Source organism: Sardina pilchardus, chromosome 8, assembly GCF_963854185.1.
Source record: "Sardina pilchardus chromosome 8, fSarPil1.1, whole genome shotgun sequence".
NCBI classification, from domain to species: Eukaryota; Metazoa; Chordata; class Actinopteri; order Clupeiformes; family Clupeidae; genus Sardina; species Sardina pilchardus.
The window spans coordinates 33068196-33083209 of NC_085001.1; the positions used below are offsets into that span (position 1 = coordinate 33068196).

The 15014-nt window shown below is 43.7% G+C and overlaps 1 protein-coding gene across 1 annotated transcript in view; it reads right to left on the reverse strand.

The window, feature by feature from the left end:
* The window catches only part of dnah10 (dynein axonemal heavy chain 10), a 337572-nt gene that overhangs the window by 140592 nt on the left and 181966 nt on the right, over positions 1-15014 (reverse strand). Inside the window, exons 30-38 of the mRNA XM_062544195.1 lie at positions 14309-14578; positions 14030-14213; positions 13744-13878; positions 12342-12494; positions 11631-11819; positions 10325-10471; positions 2822-3013; positions 2603-2721; positions 63-221 (exon numbers count right to left, since the gene is read on the reverse strand). Of these exons, the coding sequence (XP_062400179.1) occupies positions 63-221; positions 2603-2721; positions 2822-3013; positions 10325-10471; positions 11631-11819; positions 12342-12494; positions 13744-13878; positions 14030-14213; positions 14309-14578 (1548 nt within the window). The remainder of the gene's footprint in view (positions 1-62; positions 222-2602; positions 2722-2821; positions 3014-10324; positions 10472-11630; positions 11820-12341; positions 12495-13743; positions 13879-14029; positions 14214-14308; positions 14579-15014) is intronic.

Genomic DNA, 15014 nt, shown 5'->3' on the forward strand with positions numbered 1-15014 from the left:
ACATCCAAGAGACCATACATTTTGGCTCCTACACCTACTGTAGATGATATCCATAATCTCACCTTCTTTCTTTTTTGTCAGTGGGCTTGTTGATGTCACGAAATATGTTTGAAAGTATTCCATCAGTCCAGTCACGTGTCACAGGATCAAGGATTCCATAGAGTTCAATAACGCTCATGGCTTTGGGGTTCAGTGCATACAGTTTGGTTAACAGGCCCAACCTACATTGACACAGAAGAAGTAGTTCACAATTTACTCATTGTTTTCATACAGTGCAAAATATGCTCAAATGCAAACACATGCACATCAACACATGCCCATAGAGTAGCTAAACTTAGCACAAAAAGTAAGGACATTTATGTTTGGTAGATTATTTCTCTGTGGTAACTATGTTTTTTGACAATACATCTTGTAGTGTTGGAAAGCCTGTTTTAGTTCCCTTTCAAATTGTGCCCCATTTGTAAAGAACATTTGTGGGATTAAGCAGCAACACTGAGCATGTGGATTGCGCCCATGAAAAATTGCCAAACAGGTTATATTGCTGTTGCTATTAGCACTTGTGTTGAGCTTCTGGTACCAATCAGACACCTGATTGGCAGCACCTCTGAGCGTACAGCTTCAGTCAGTAAGTGTCTTCTCCAAGAATCAGCATGACGAGTTTGACTGATCTGGATAAGGCCGCTTCAAGCTGGTGTTCCGCAAAACGAAGTTATGCCATTATTTCGAGTGAGCCCAAGAACCATCTCCAAACTAAAGGCCAAGCTCCATATAACGGGGAATGTCAAAGACAGGCTGCAATTCAAAGTGGGCGTCTTAACTCATTCACTGCCACTGATGTCTTTAAACGTCAATTTAGACACATACGTTGACTGCCATTGACATCTATAGACGTCAATTGCATTTTTCAATGGGGAGGGCTCATGGGTGGGCTTGGGAACAATCTGGCAGAGTTTCAGGCTTGTAAACAGACTGTACTAGCGATCCGAACCGCTAGATGGAAGCAGTGCCATTTGGATGATTAGTATCTGCCTGCAGAGTGCACATGCAGAGACATACAACAAGAAAACACACTGAAGATCGACCACAGTGGATCTAGTTTGCACGCGGTGCAGGGAATAAATATGCTTACTTCTTACATCAAGGATGGAAAAACGTGAAAGGTATGATCCATTTACATTGGATATTGCTATAGACTAACAACAACTTTGCTAGTGCTAGCTTGCTAAGTCTACCGTCCTGTTCAGAGTCTATAGTGACCATCAGAGTCCCTAGCAACCTTGACGAGACTGACGAGATAACAGTGCAATCGTGGTTGACATACTCCTGAAACGCTAACATTAAAAAGTTGATTTTCACAAAAAGATCGTTTTCTCCATTTGTTGGTCAAAAACAGGTGTTTTTAGCAAAACTAACCCATGTTCTACTGACGATTACTAAAGAACGAAAAAGGATAGTAACAAACCGTTTTTTCCTGGTGAAAGAAGAGAGTCTACACTTTCATTTGGTACCTTCGGTGTTTACATAGTCATAAAGCACACCGTTCGGTGGATCTTGGAAAAACAGTCAAAATGCTGTAAAACGTCTAGCAGTATGGAGCGCGCTGCACTGAAAATGGCTGGCAGCCAATGAGTTAAGAAGACGATGGCTGTTGTGGCCATGGAGGTATTATATATAACTGGCGAGTGTGAAGTCCCGCCCTCCATACAAATGAATGGCCGTTGCTAGGCTAGTAAATCCAATTTTCGTCAACGCCATATTGAACACTGGAGCTCCGATCCAGCGCCAGTCGGCTCTGACCATGCGCAAAGTTCCAAAGCTGGAAATGACGTATGGACCTACATTGATTTCTATTGGACATTCTGTAAAAAGAGAGTCATCCTCCAGTTCAGAGGGTGGCGATAATGCACATACCTTGCTTGCCGCGTAACAACAAGCAGAGAAAGTTGCTCGGGAACGCACACCTGAGTCCAGTGGAATGTCGCACGGAGTAATGATTGGCTGTAGGTACCCGTCCACCAACATGTACGCGCATGAGAGCTTGTGCCCAACACGGATTTTCGTGCACGGAGCTGGTTCTAAATGCTCCATGAGGCGCCATACTTGAAAATGGCGCTTGCGAACTTGCCGAAGCTAATCTTCACGGCCTTGACCCCCTGGTTGTGGCTGTGTATGGTTCTTCCACACGCTACTGAGGATTCTGGTTGAGAACAAATTGTTACATTGCCAATATGTCTTCTTTCTTCATGGTTCAAATCATTCAATCCACCAAACGAGTCAATGGTAGAATAAACTATGTGGGATTGGCAGAGACAATTTGGCAAATCTTTCAAGAATTTGGGCACAACCCACATACTCAGCTCTGCTGCTCATCCCACAAGTGCATGTTCCTTACAAATGGGGCACCATTTCAAATGGAACTAAACATGCTTTAAAAGGTTTATTGCCAAAAAGCATAGTTACCACAGATAAATAATCTACCACGCACAAATGTCCTTACTTTTTGTGCTAGTTTAGAAAGAATATAACTTGATAGAGACTTGTGGCTTTCTAATGCAAAGCTTAGCCTTGACAGTGAATATAATTTATATTATGTAATAACAACCTTGTCTGGGATTGACACAGGGTGTTAATAACCACAGACTTTCCTCCACCTGTTGGTCCCACCACCATTGTAGTGTGTCTGGTCATCATAGTTTCATACATTTGCACTACTTTGTCGACCTGTATGAGTCAGAAAAAAATGAGCAGCATTGTGAAGCAAAAAGGTGTTATGGTGATGCATTGTTGTGATGGTTAGTCATTTTGTAACTTAAAGTTTGACCTGGTTGGGTAACATGACAAATTTATTTTCCTGGAGGATCTGCTCCACTGCATCGTTGAAGTTGGGATAACGTACACGAGGGCAGTCTAGCCCTGGAAATAGGTCCGAGATTAACCCAAGAAACAGAGGAACATCCTCAAATACAAACTTGGGGAGATTCATGTCTCTCAGAGCACGCATCAACACGACATCCTGTTAGAGAGAGGAAATATAGTATTAGGCGATGTTCACAAAGACATGCGTCACACGATGCACTGAAAGTTAAACATAGTTAAACTTTTAATCATTTTTTTTTTCCCAACAATGGGTTGTTGCTTAGCTGTCTGCCTTAGCTAAGGCCCCATTTACATGACAACGCTGGGCATTTTTGTCTTAACCACTTTCACACCTTTAACGATACCGGTAAAAAAAAAAATGCGTTTACACACTGAGGTGAAAACGCAAAGTGACCCAGAAGAAACACGCTAGTGGTTGTTCCCAACAGCAATGTAGGCCTTTGTCAAATTGTTTGTACGGGCACTGCACTAGTCATATTAGAATAACAAATAAAGCTAATTTTCCCTCACTAGACCTAGGCCTACTGGCAGGGAGAGGTTACATGGTATTTATTGGGCATTAAGAGTCACTAGTGCAGTGCCCGTACAAACATTTTCCAAGAAACTTGTTGCCCAATAACGTTGATGCAGGTAGATCATGTTAGATTGGCGATAATGTAGAATCAGGCCCGTGCAGTTAGTAGCGCTTTTTACCCACTTAGCAAAGTAAAAGAGTGAAGGGGAAAGGCGTTTGAGTTGCCGTTAATGGCAATATTAGACACATTACCCGTGCGTTTTTGCTGTTGTTGGGAAATTATGAAATAACCGCATGGCCATGCCAGTGCTATTAAATCGGAAGTGATGTTTGAATGAATGTTATGCCCATAGCCAATGTTCAGATAGAGTCAAGAGCCGCTGTTTTAAATGCAAATTTGAACAGAATGCTACCGACGTGTGTGTGAGTCGCCATATTGTGGCAAGATCAGCAACCTGATCAGGCAATAGAACCGCTAGGGCGCTAGGCAACCGCAGTTGTTTAAGTAGGCTAGCCAATGCAACATTACGTTATAGCCTGCTTACCAACATGGGTGCATGTGTGTCGGACTCAGCCTGTTTAACCTTGAAACGGTCCATTGTTTAAGTGAGACATCGTAATTTCCATGAATGGCGACACGTGAGTGCGTCAGCGAAATGGGCGAAAAGGGGAGTGACTGAGTGCGGAGAGCGAATTGTGGGATTGCGTTAGAGTTGTATTTTGCTTAATTTAACGATATCTTTGTCATTTTTTGTCCAAAAACGACCAAACTTTGCACTGTACTCACGCATGTCATTAGCAACACATTTAAGGTCAGTCGAATGAGTGGTTCGAGAGTTATGCGTGGAACACACAGACAGACAGAGTGACACACAGACAGACGTTCCTTGCATTGATAGATAGATTTAACAGAGACCTCACACTTGTTATGTTATTAATGAATGCATAGGTGCCACTCTAATCGCTAACTGTAAATGGATTAATCCAATACAACTCCTTGCTCAGTTTTCAGTTTGCATGAAAATCGTATGCTTGCCAAGGACTACCTGTGGCACTCGGTTTACCCATTTAGCAGTGTTTTTTTGAAGCCCGTTTACTAGACTTAATGGAACAAGTTCATGGAAAACGAATGCGAATGTGATTCAGTAGCCAGTAGGATACGTTAGTAAGTTTCTCTAGTTATCCAAATTAAGCGTCTTAAAGCTAGCGAGGTAGCAACACAGGTCATTAATTCACAAACCTGAGCTGATAGAAGTGCTGCGGCTGTCTCTTCGCTGCTGGCCCTGACTTTGATTGTAGGCTACTTCCTCCTCTGTCTCGCCCCCCATTTTTATCAAACTTAGGCCTACTCGGACCAAAATGGGTTTTTTTACAAGGCAGTCCCCAGTCTATCCTACCCGCACTCATTCACTCTCTTGGACGCGTGGCCGGTAGTTTGCGATGGTTAAGGTAAACTTTCGATTCGCAGGTCTGTAACCAATCAAATAAGCTCATGTCTGCGACAGCTGGATCAACATACCGTATAAAGGAAAAATAGTAGCCTATGATTTCATGAGCAGAACATAGATATTATTAGAAGTGAAGCACCAAAGAAACGGGACATTTCGTGTCCCGGGAAAGATTATCAACTTTCCGGGGCTGTAACGATCCGGTCCTGTCTTGTCCTCCCTGACTAGTGTTTTCCATTATGTCTGCTCCTCTTGTGTCTTCCTGTTTGCTTTGTTTACTTCCTGTGTCCTGTTCCATGTGCTCCTTTGTTTACCCTCTCCATGTGGTCTGGTTTGTTCTTGTCTCCGCCCCTCACCTGTCTCTCATGATTAGTCCTGTTATTCCCTTGTTAAGTTCACCTGTACCTGGTTATTGTTTCAGTGTCATCACCTGTGTCTGGTTCCCTTGTGCATTTAAGCCCTCTGTCTTCCCTCAGTCTTTGTCTGTCATTAGTCGTGCTAAGTGGTGTATGTTCTGTAGTCGTGTAGTCCTGTAGTTACGTTTTTGGTTACATAAAGATTCCTGCTTTGCCTAATCTCGCCTCATCATGTCTTGCCTCGCACTTGGGTCCTTACTCTCTGCTCTCCTGGCTACACCCATGGCACACCCCTGACAGAATGACAGACCACACAATGGACCCAGCAGGCAAGTTTTTTGATTTCAGTTCTGATGTGCCTATCCACATGATGGCGTGGGAACTCTTTTGGGTGGAGGAGGAGGAACCAGAGACCAGTGAGGGCGAATGGTCCTCTGATGAGGACTGGCCGGGCCCCTCTCTGGCTCCAATCATGGCTCCTCACTGCCTTGCAGTCCCGGGTACCCGACCCACTGCAGTTCCGTCTGCAGCCCCAGCTCCCCAACGCACCATAGCGTCGGCTCCAGTCCGGGCTCCAGCGTCGGCTCCAGTCCGGGCCTCAGCGTCGGCTCCAGTCCGGGCCTCAGCGTCGGCTCCAGTCCGGGCCTCAGCGTCGGCTCCAGTCCGGGCCCCAGCACGGGCTCCAGTCCGGGCCCCAGCACCGGCTCCAGTCCGGGCCCCAGCGGCGACTCCTGTGGCACCCCCGTGTCGGACTCCTGTGCCGGCTCCGTGTCGGACTCCTGTCCCTGTCCCGGCTCCTGTCTCGGTTCCTGTCCCGGCTCCGCGTCAGACTCCTGTGGCGGCTCCGCATCAGACTCCTGTCCCGGTTCCTGTCCCGGCTCCGCGTCGGACTCCTCTCCCTGTCCGGGCCCCTATCCCGCCTCCGTGTTCGGCTCCCGTCCCGGCTCCACGTCAGACTCCTGTCCCAGCTCCGTGTCCGGCTCCTGTCCCGGCTCCACGTCAGACTCCTGTCCCGGGTCCATGTCCGGCTCCTGTCCCAGACTCCAGTCCTGGCTCCTGTCCCGGCTCCCAGACGCCTCGCCGTTCCATCTGTGGTCCCCTCTGCAGTCCCTTCTCCCCGACGAGCTCCGGACCCGGCTCCCTTCGACTTCTGGTCCCTTCCTGTCCCTGTTCTCCCTGTTCCCCTGACTGCAGTTCCGGCTCCGGCTCCTGCTCCGGCCCCGGCTCTGGCTCCTGCGCCAGTCCCGACGACTCCGCCCCTCACCTGTCTCTCATGATTAGTCCTGTTATTCCCTTGTTAAGTTCACCTGTACCTGGTTGTTTCAGTGTCATCACCTGTGTCTGGTTCCCGTGTGTATTTAAGCCCTCTGTCTTCCCTCAGTCTTTAGCTACGTTTACATGCAACCATCGGAATGACCAATCGGATCGGTCAATCGGATCGGTGGATGTTTACATGGCAAGGAGTATTTTGGATGCGCGCATTTACATGTCAGCTTCACGCGCATATAGCCTGCTTGCAGTTTTGCTCCACCGAGATGGATGAGAGCTTATAGCCTATGACGTTTGAGGCGTGAAATATTCCCTACTTCCAATCCTCTGCCTCTGCTTTCTTCTGTTCAAAAGCAACATCAGTAGGCCTAGAGTTTCGTTTCTTTTCCTTATAATTAGAATGACTAAAACGACGAAAATATAAACAAAAATTGCGTCCTCCTAACACACTCACTGGCCGCTTTCACACTGCACAGCAAGTCGGTCAGCAAATGCTAACTTCATGCACGGTCTTCATGCACGGTCATACAGAAGTATTCCAAAGCCAAAAATATAGCTGATTATCCTGTAATCTGACGGGGTAGCAAACCATCAAAACGTCTGACTGAACAGCTAGTTGTTTTGCGCCTCAGATGTTGTTTATCAAGTCCCAGCAACACAAATTCAAACTTGTACGGAAATGCATTCAATCAATAGGTCCTTGCCGTTTACCTAGCTTCCACACTGTTCTTTCAGACATCGCAAAATATCTGTCTCCACTGTAGTCGTAGGCCTAGCTTCAATAGCCGTTTAGCCTCCGAAACATAGCCTACCTGTTAACATTTGGCTTTCAGAAAACGAGACTTCATCACTGCATTTCAGTCGTTGCTTTTACCAAAGCCTACGCAGCTGCCAGTTAGCGTATCCAACTGCCTGCAGCCTAGTAGGCTACTTCCTAAACTTCAAAGATGCTGTCAGATTTTGTTGGTGTTTTGAAAGTGTCACGAAACTAAATAGCCTATTCTTCCGATGCCATGTTATCCGTCACTGTTCAACCCATAGACCTAAAAGAAACATATGGTTCAACCTCACGCCCAGTGCTTATGTTTACATCTACACCAAAGATCCTTCATTAGCCTACTATCTTTAGCCCTCTCTGCCTACACCGTGGTGGCTTTTTTGATAAGAGAAATATTGCGCCTCCTTTTCTGAACATGCGCAGAAGGGAAGAGTAGCAGGGAACGATCCGATCCAGTGTATACATGACAACTATTTTACTACCGGACGGGTCCGTTCCACCTCTTTCAATCCGACCCAAATTTCAATCAGATCGGCGATTTTCATTCCGATTGTCTTGTTTACATGAAGGAATTTCAACCCGATTGGGCCTGAATCGGATTAGAAAGGGTGCATGTAAACGTAGCTTTTGTCTGTCATTAGTCGTGCTAAGTGGTGTATGTTCTGTAGTCGTGTAGTCCTGTAGTTAAGTTTTTGGTTACATAAAGATTCCTGCTTTGCCTAATCTCGCCTCATCGTGTCTTGCCTCGCACTTGGGTCCTCACACTCTGCTCTCCTGGCTACACCCGTGGCACACCCCTGACAGGGGCAGACGTTAAAAAAAAAGAACAATCCCGGGAAAACCAGAACGTGTGGCAACCCTAACACGCGCCCATCCCCCCAACTTCCACCGCCCGCCACCATATACGCCTTTATAGGTATTGTAAGACCCCTAATTGTCGGCCGTTTCGTTCGAAAATTCTACTGTAAAACAACAATGTTTTTTAATACCTTAAAACAGAGGTTCCCAAACTTGAGACTGCTGAGGCCCGAAAATCTCTCGCAGCAATATGACAGAGAAGAATGGGCAGAGAGGGTCGGCCGACGGCCCGATGGTAATCTTCTAGCGGCCCTGTACCGGTCCGCGACCCATAGATTGAGAAACACTGGCCTAGACTATTTGGCGCAGGTTATTTACCGCCGCCAAGCAGGTATATAATTTCATCGGGGACCGGCATTTGTCTATCTATCTGTCTGTCTGTCTGTCTGTCTGTCTGTCTGTTTGTTAGCAAGATAACTCAAAGTAATGGATGGATTTCAGGGAAGGTCGGACATGACCCAAAGAAGAAACAATTACATTTTGGGACTGATCCGTAATTCCGTCGGGATTCTAGAGGCATTTATGTATTTAGCTTAGTGGTGTAATGGCATGGTATGGCCACGTGGTGGCGATCTGAATAGTTTAGGTTCAAATGTATGACAACCTAGGAAGAACAATGCAGGCGGAGGTAGCTGCGCTCTCTGAGTGCTTTTCTAATTGTTAATGCGTTGTCGCTGGTCGTCAGTGATCCAGCATTGTTGTTGTTCTGCCAAGGGTCTAGTCAGGTGAGGTCAAGCGCGGGGGCTGGACTAGAGGTTGGAGGTGGGGCTATGTCGTCATAAGAACGCCAGATGTACCTTTACACTAGCCTAGAAAGAAGCACTCAAGTCATTCGTTTTAAAGAAGGATGTATTTGCCGTTTTGCTGACCGGCTACGATTGGTCACAAATGCTGGCCTATTACGTGCAGAGGCAGTTTGAAAGGCAACTGTTCATCCCACCCACAGGCTTCAGTTCTGTGAATGGTCCGACCCCAGACTATATATTTCTGTGTAGTTTGGCTTGCCAAGGCTACCTTTACACGGCAAAACGAAAACGGGGTTTTCAAAAACTCCCACCTTGGAAGCAGTTTTCAGCCTCCGAAACTATGGCATTGTGTAAACGCAAGGCCTAACTGATGAAAAAAAAAACACAAACGTTGTCCTGTAAACGGGGCCTAAGTCAGGATGCTACACAGTATCTACATTGCATGTTTTTAACACACACTACTTATACTCACATTCTGGAGTTGAAAAGCATGTCTGTGTGAACGCTGCCTTGCCACAGAATATTATCACATAACATATACCAAAAAGAAATTGTCCAAAGAACCAAAACAAAAACTGAAACAAATATGTACCGTAAATTCCCAGCTATTAGCCGCAGCTTGTACATTGATTTTGCTAAATATCTTTAGCTAAGAGGTTAATACACGGCGGCAGTTAATTGCTAATTTTGTTTCTTTTAACTTGCATAAAATACTGTCCTGCAGCCTTTTTGCGCCATCTGCCCGACATTTGATAACAAAAACACTCCCTATGTGGACTGCACATCCCATTAAGCTTTTCGTTAGTGACCAGACTGTCATAATAGGGCCCAAAGAGTCATTGAAGATAGACGAAAACAAGCCAGACAGCTGATCAGCACATGATTTCAACACGCGACTAGAGATGCCGTCAGGGCCGGCTGCTTTGGTGATGTTAATTCATTTCTGGTTTCTGAACCTCATCCTCTGACACGGAGATCACATACTCATCTCTGTACTGCAGTTTGGAAGATGGAGTTACAGAGTCCGGAACAGAGGGTGTCAACCATGTTTAAGACAGGCAAAGAATGTTGCAGTTTCTTATGTCCCATTGAAATCTTATTCTGGCCCTTAGATCGTCCATCTTATTGTTCAAAGAATGAATAGCAGGATACTTAGCAGAACAGGACAGCATGTTTTCCTAAATATTTTTTTCTTTCTCGCCCCAGAGGTGCATTTGGAGGTGCATTCACATTAGCATGGACCTCTGCGGCATTGCAAAGTAATTTGTGGGTTTTGAGCTTCTGATTCACGTCTTTCATATCATTCCCATCAAATATGAAAAGTATGTAAAAACACAGAGAAAAAGAAAGGCATCGGTGGAAATAAACGCTATGGAAACAAACAATATTAAATAAATAGAGAGGAGGCCATCAAAGTCAGAAGACAAAATATTATTTCTTTAAGCCATATAATTCTGGGCCAGTAATTGTTAGCCTACCTCATTAAGGTCTGGTGAACCTCTCTTCAATTCCCCAGCCATCACCAGAACAGACTTCAGAGCACGCAGCCCAAAATCATAATGAGATTGCTTGGATAACTGTTCACGTGCCAGTTTATACAACACAGTCATCTTCTTAGCCAAAATCTGTGTGCGGGGACAAAAATGACCTTTCAATGTATGTAAAATAGAACAAATTCATTTACAGGGAGTGAAATGCAATGGAATATCCCAAAACTATGAAGGTATATTTGGTGCAAAAGTCACAAGCACATTTAACTGCAGATTTCGCATGCGCACACTAAAGTCACAAATGTGTAACCGTAAATTTAGCTTGTTTTCATGTCGATCGATTCACTCGACGTGCCCGAATCACAAATACAAATCACGCCTCGCTAGGTGGTATAAATGGTGCCAAAGTATCCGTCCTGAAAACAACAGCTGAAACTTGTAGAAGGAGATTCGAGCACTTACATCAATTGACTTGTAGTCGTGCAAGGAAATGCTCAATAATCACAGCAATCTATAGAATTTTATGAATGAGAAAATATTTCACAGATGCACAACTTCTGTTGCATTAGTTCACATTTGGGTTTACTAATGCACGAATGTTGTGCATGTTCTCAGATTATGAAACGGATGTGCGAATGTGTTTTGCCCTAAAAGTTGCAGTGTATTCGGGGCAAAAGTCTTGAGGGCATGAGGCCAGGAAGTTGTGATGCACAAGATAGGATCTGTGTACCTGTAATAAGGATTTGTGAACCCGTAGACCCTATTTTGTGTTAACAAAGTAAAAACAAAACCATGTACAACTTCAAATTTACGGTTACACATTTCTGCATGCGAAATCTGCAGTTAAAGAGACCCTATGCAACTTTTTCATAGTCATTAAATCGCTTAGAATCGTTGTTTTGCTTGACTGACCAGTTTTATCGAAAACAGTAATATTTTCTCCCGCCCCCAGTGTCCCTATCCGCTATTGCAACCTTGCAGTTTGTCTAGGAAGCGATCGCTCCTTGTTTACATCTGGAAGTCTGAGAGGCGTAAGGAACAAGAAGAACCACGCTTGCAATTTATATATTTATATATAGCCTATATATAAATATATACGCTAAAGCTGTCGAGGAAGCTCTGCAGAGCATTATGCAAGCATAAAACGAGCGAAAATGAAAAACAAAACCGAAACCGGAGATGAAATCGCCAATTCTGCATAGTTTCTCTTTAAATGTGCTTGTGACTTTTACACCAAATATACCTTCATATAAAACATTTTATTTTGATATCAGTTGTGCTACCAGTGTCTTACTTTAGCCATGAGGAAGCCCTCAGAGAACAGCATGATCTCGCAGATCTGCTGCAGGTCAGGAACGATAACCACCACAGGTCGGAACAACGCTTTCACTGATTCAGGTAACTCTGTACGACCTGCATAGCCTGGGTTCATGGTGATGAAAATCCCCATGCGGTCATCAAGGTTGATCTCTTGGCCCTCAAACTTTAAGACAGCAGAAACAACAAATATTCAGTACTGATTCTGTTAACACGTTTTACGAGGCGCAACCCCAAAATCTGGGTGTTTATTATGTATACTCGTATGTATAACTCTAGTGCGAATTCCCCCATTGGCTTAAGCACCTTTTCAGCTACGTGTTCCCGAGGTCTGTATTAAGGTCGAGTGCTACTACAGGTGAAACAGCATATTGCTCAATGTCGACAGTAGTTCTGATTACATGTAGGTTAAACAGTACATTGCAAATTATTACAGTATTAAATTTGGTGCTAAGTATGCTTATATACTGTATGGCTTTATGTTTTTCCCCATAACAGTGTCATGAGGTGGCATATTTCCCGAATTTACCTTATCAAGACATGCTTGAGGTGTGTAGATTCATAATTTAAAAAATCAGTGTTGAGAAAGAACGTTTCAATGGCAACTGCTTCTCACAATATCAGTTTCAACAACATATTTTCTCTGCTACATGCAAATCATTTGAAGCAGAAGCCAAGAAGGACTTACATGGAACCGTTTCAGATGTAAAATCAGAGCATTGCGGATTGTTTGAATTTGAGAAGAGATGACAGAGAGCACTGATGCATCAATCCTGTTAAACTCGTCAAAGCAGCCCCAGGCCCCACATTGAGCAAGCCCAGAGAGAATCTTTCCAACTGCCTAGATGAGTAAGAACAGTGAGGAGAGATTTAAAAATAAATAAATAAATAAATAATAAAAAAGGAATAGTAAAAATGACATAATTGTCACAGAAAATATACAAACAGTTTGGTCACAGAGATGTATAAATCCTATTAGATAACATTGGTGGGACGTTATGTAAAAGACCAATCATTTTTTTCACAGAAGAGATTCACAGAATAGTTAATTTAACACTGATTAACAACAAAAAAAGTTTTACTAGTGTTTTCACTAGAAGTGTACAGTGACGTTATCTGTATCTGTCTGTTCAACCAACAAAATGATCTGCATCTGTATTCTGATAGGAAACCAGAGATGGGACAAATTCACTGATTGGCAAGTAACAAGTAAATCTCAAGTCTCAAAAGTCCCAAGTAAGTCCCAGATAAGGGGGTTACTAGTAAAGTCAAAGTCGAGTACTAGTCTAGTCTAAGTCACCTTATTCTTCTTAAATAAGTCACACACATTTTTTGACAAATTCAATTTATCTGCAGGATCTGCCTGCAATAACTGTACAAAATTAACATAAATGGTGAATGCTTCTACAATTACTGATTGATGCGGCAGATCTTCAACTCAAAACATCTCAAACTTTCCTAACTGAAACATGAGCCCACAGACTAAAAAATGTAATTTTCTCACAGACAAAATAACCTGTCACCGGCCAATAGCGTGCCAGGACTGGAGTATGGCCGTTTCTGATTGGAGCCAAAGGTTCTGGCAGTAAACAGCGAAAATAGATCTGCTGGTTTCCAGCCTGAGCTGCCGGGCGAAATTCAAATTCCCCGGAAGTTCAAGCAGGGTTCACCCAGCCTACTTACCAAGCACTCTCTCAAAAGATAATTTTCACCTAATTTAAGAAGAATTTACTTTTCAACGCACTGGCGGACAAATTTGCTGAACACACAGGCAGACAAATTTGCTTGTTTTCAGGAAGATATGTCATAAAATAAGTCAAATGCACTAGGTAAGTCTCTTTATATTGAAACAATGGCAACTAGTTTTTCACCTTGATATAAGAGTAATAACACTTGGTTAGATTTAATTAGATAAGCAGCTTTTGCAGTGCTAAGTTGCGTTGCATTGCAAGGCCACCCGATAGCACAAAATCACTTGATCATAGAGACTAAAAGACCAGAGTAGTACTGTAAATAATTAATTGGCCCAATTAGAAATTACAGACACAAAAATGGCATTTTATACGAAAGTAGGAAAAATACCTCCTCACCATATAATCCATTCCTTCACCACAATTTGTGACAACACACAGGAGCCCTAGAGCCTTGGCCAGATCCTTGGTGGATTCTGTCTTTCCTGTACCAGCTGGTCCTGCAGGGGCTCCACCGAGATACATTGACAAGGCCTGACATGCAAAAACAACAAATTCAAGGTCAGATTTCTAAAGCAGTTGGGCAGATGGACAGGTAAATATTGCATGCATAGACAAAACTATACAGCCTATATTGGGCTTGCTATGCTTACTGAGTGAATCAATTCCTACCCAAAGACTGTACCTGAGTGAGTGTCAGATAAATACGGTCTGTAAGTGGCGTGATGACCAACCGTCCATTTAGACCCATGTACTCATAGCCATAGGAAAACTGAGCACTGCACTGACGCACAAACAAATCATCTGGCTCTTTATCCCAGTAGAAGCGCAGCTGACTCTCCCACTCAAACTCACGTGCATCCATTATACTGGAGAATAGATGACAAAATGAATAGGGTTATCATCAGAATTTTACATTTGTCTTAACAGTAGCTGCAATTTTTAAGTAAACACAATGTCTCACCTGTCCCGAACAAAACTGTCGACAATATCCCTTGCGTGAACATCAATGATCAGGACAGTATTAATTTTGCGGCGATCATTATTTTTCATGGGTCGAGAGATACGCTTTACCAGTTCATCTATCTGCTGGTGCATCCTCTTTGAGAAGTTTTTCAGTGCTTGCTTCTCACCCTTCTTCACCTTCTTAAAGACATCTTCTACCTCCCATGTCCACCAAACCTGGTTTCCAGCCAGCACAACCATGCCCTGATAGTCCAGCATCCAATCCACCCTTCACAAAGAAAGTATGTAATTATTATAATGACTACATTTATTTTTGACAGAATCACTAAATTACAAGATGCTTTTGGACAAGAATCTGCATACAGTATGTTTTTCCTGTTAAAAAATGAAAAGAATGGTTCCTAAAACACACCTTATTCTATTTCTGTCCTTAGTGACCTTAGTCTATTTTTGGATGATACCAATTACAAATATACTGTATACAACATATACAATCAAAATTGAAAGTAGGTTACAGTAAGAAAGTGGGCAGAGTAATACTATAAGACTAGATGTACCGCACAGTGGTACAAAATATGACAGCCGCTCAGCCCTGCACATTCTCTCCGTAAAAAGAAATCATGTTTGTCAATTTGTTTCCATCTCCTACTCCATCCCCTGCTGCAACTTTTATGTATGAAAATGAGTGTGCACATGTGTGAGCC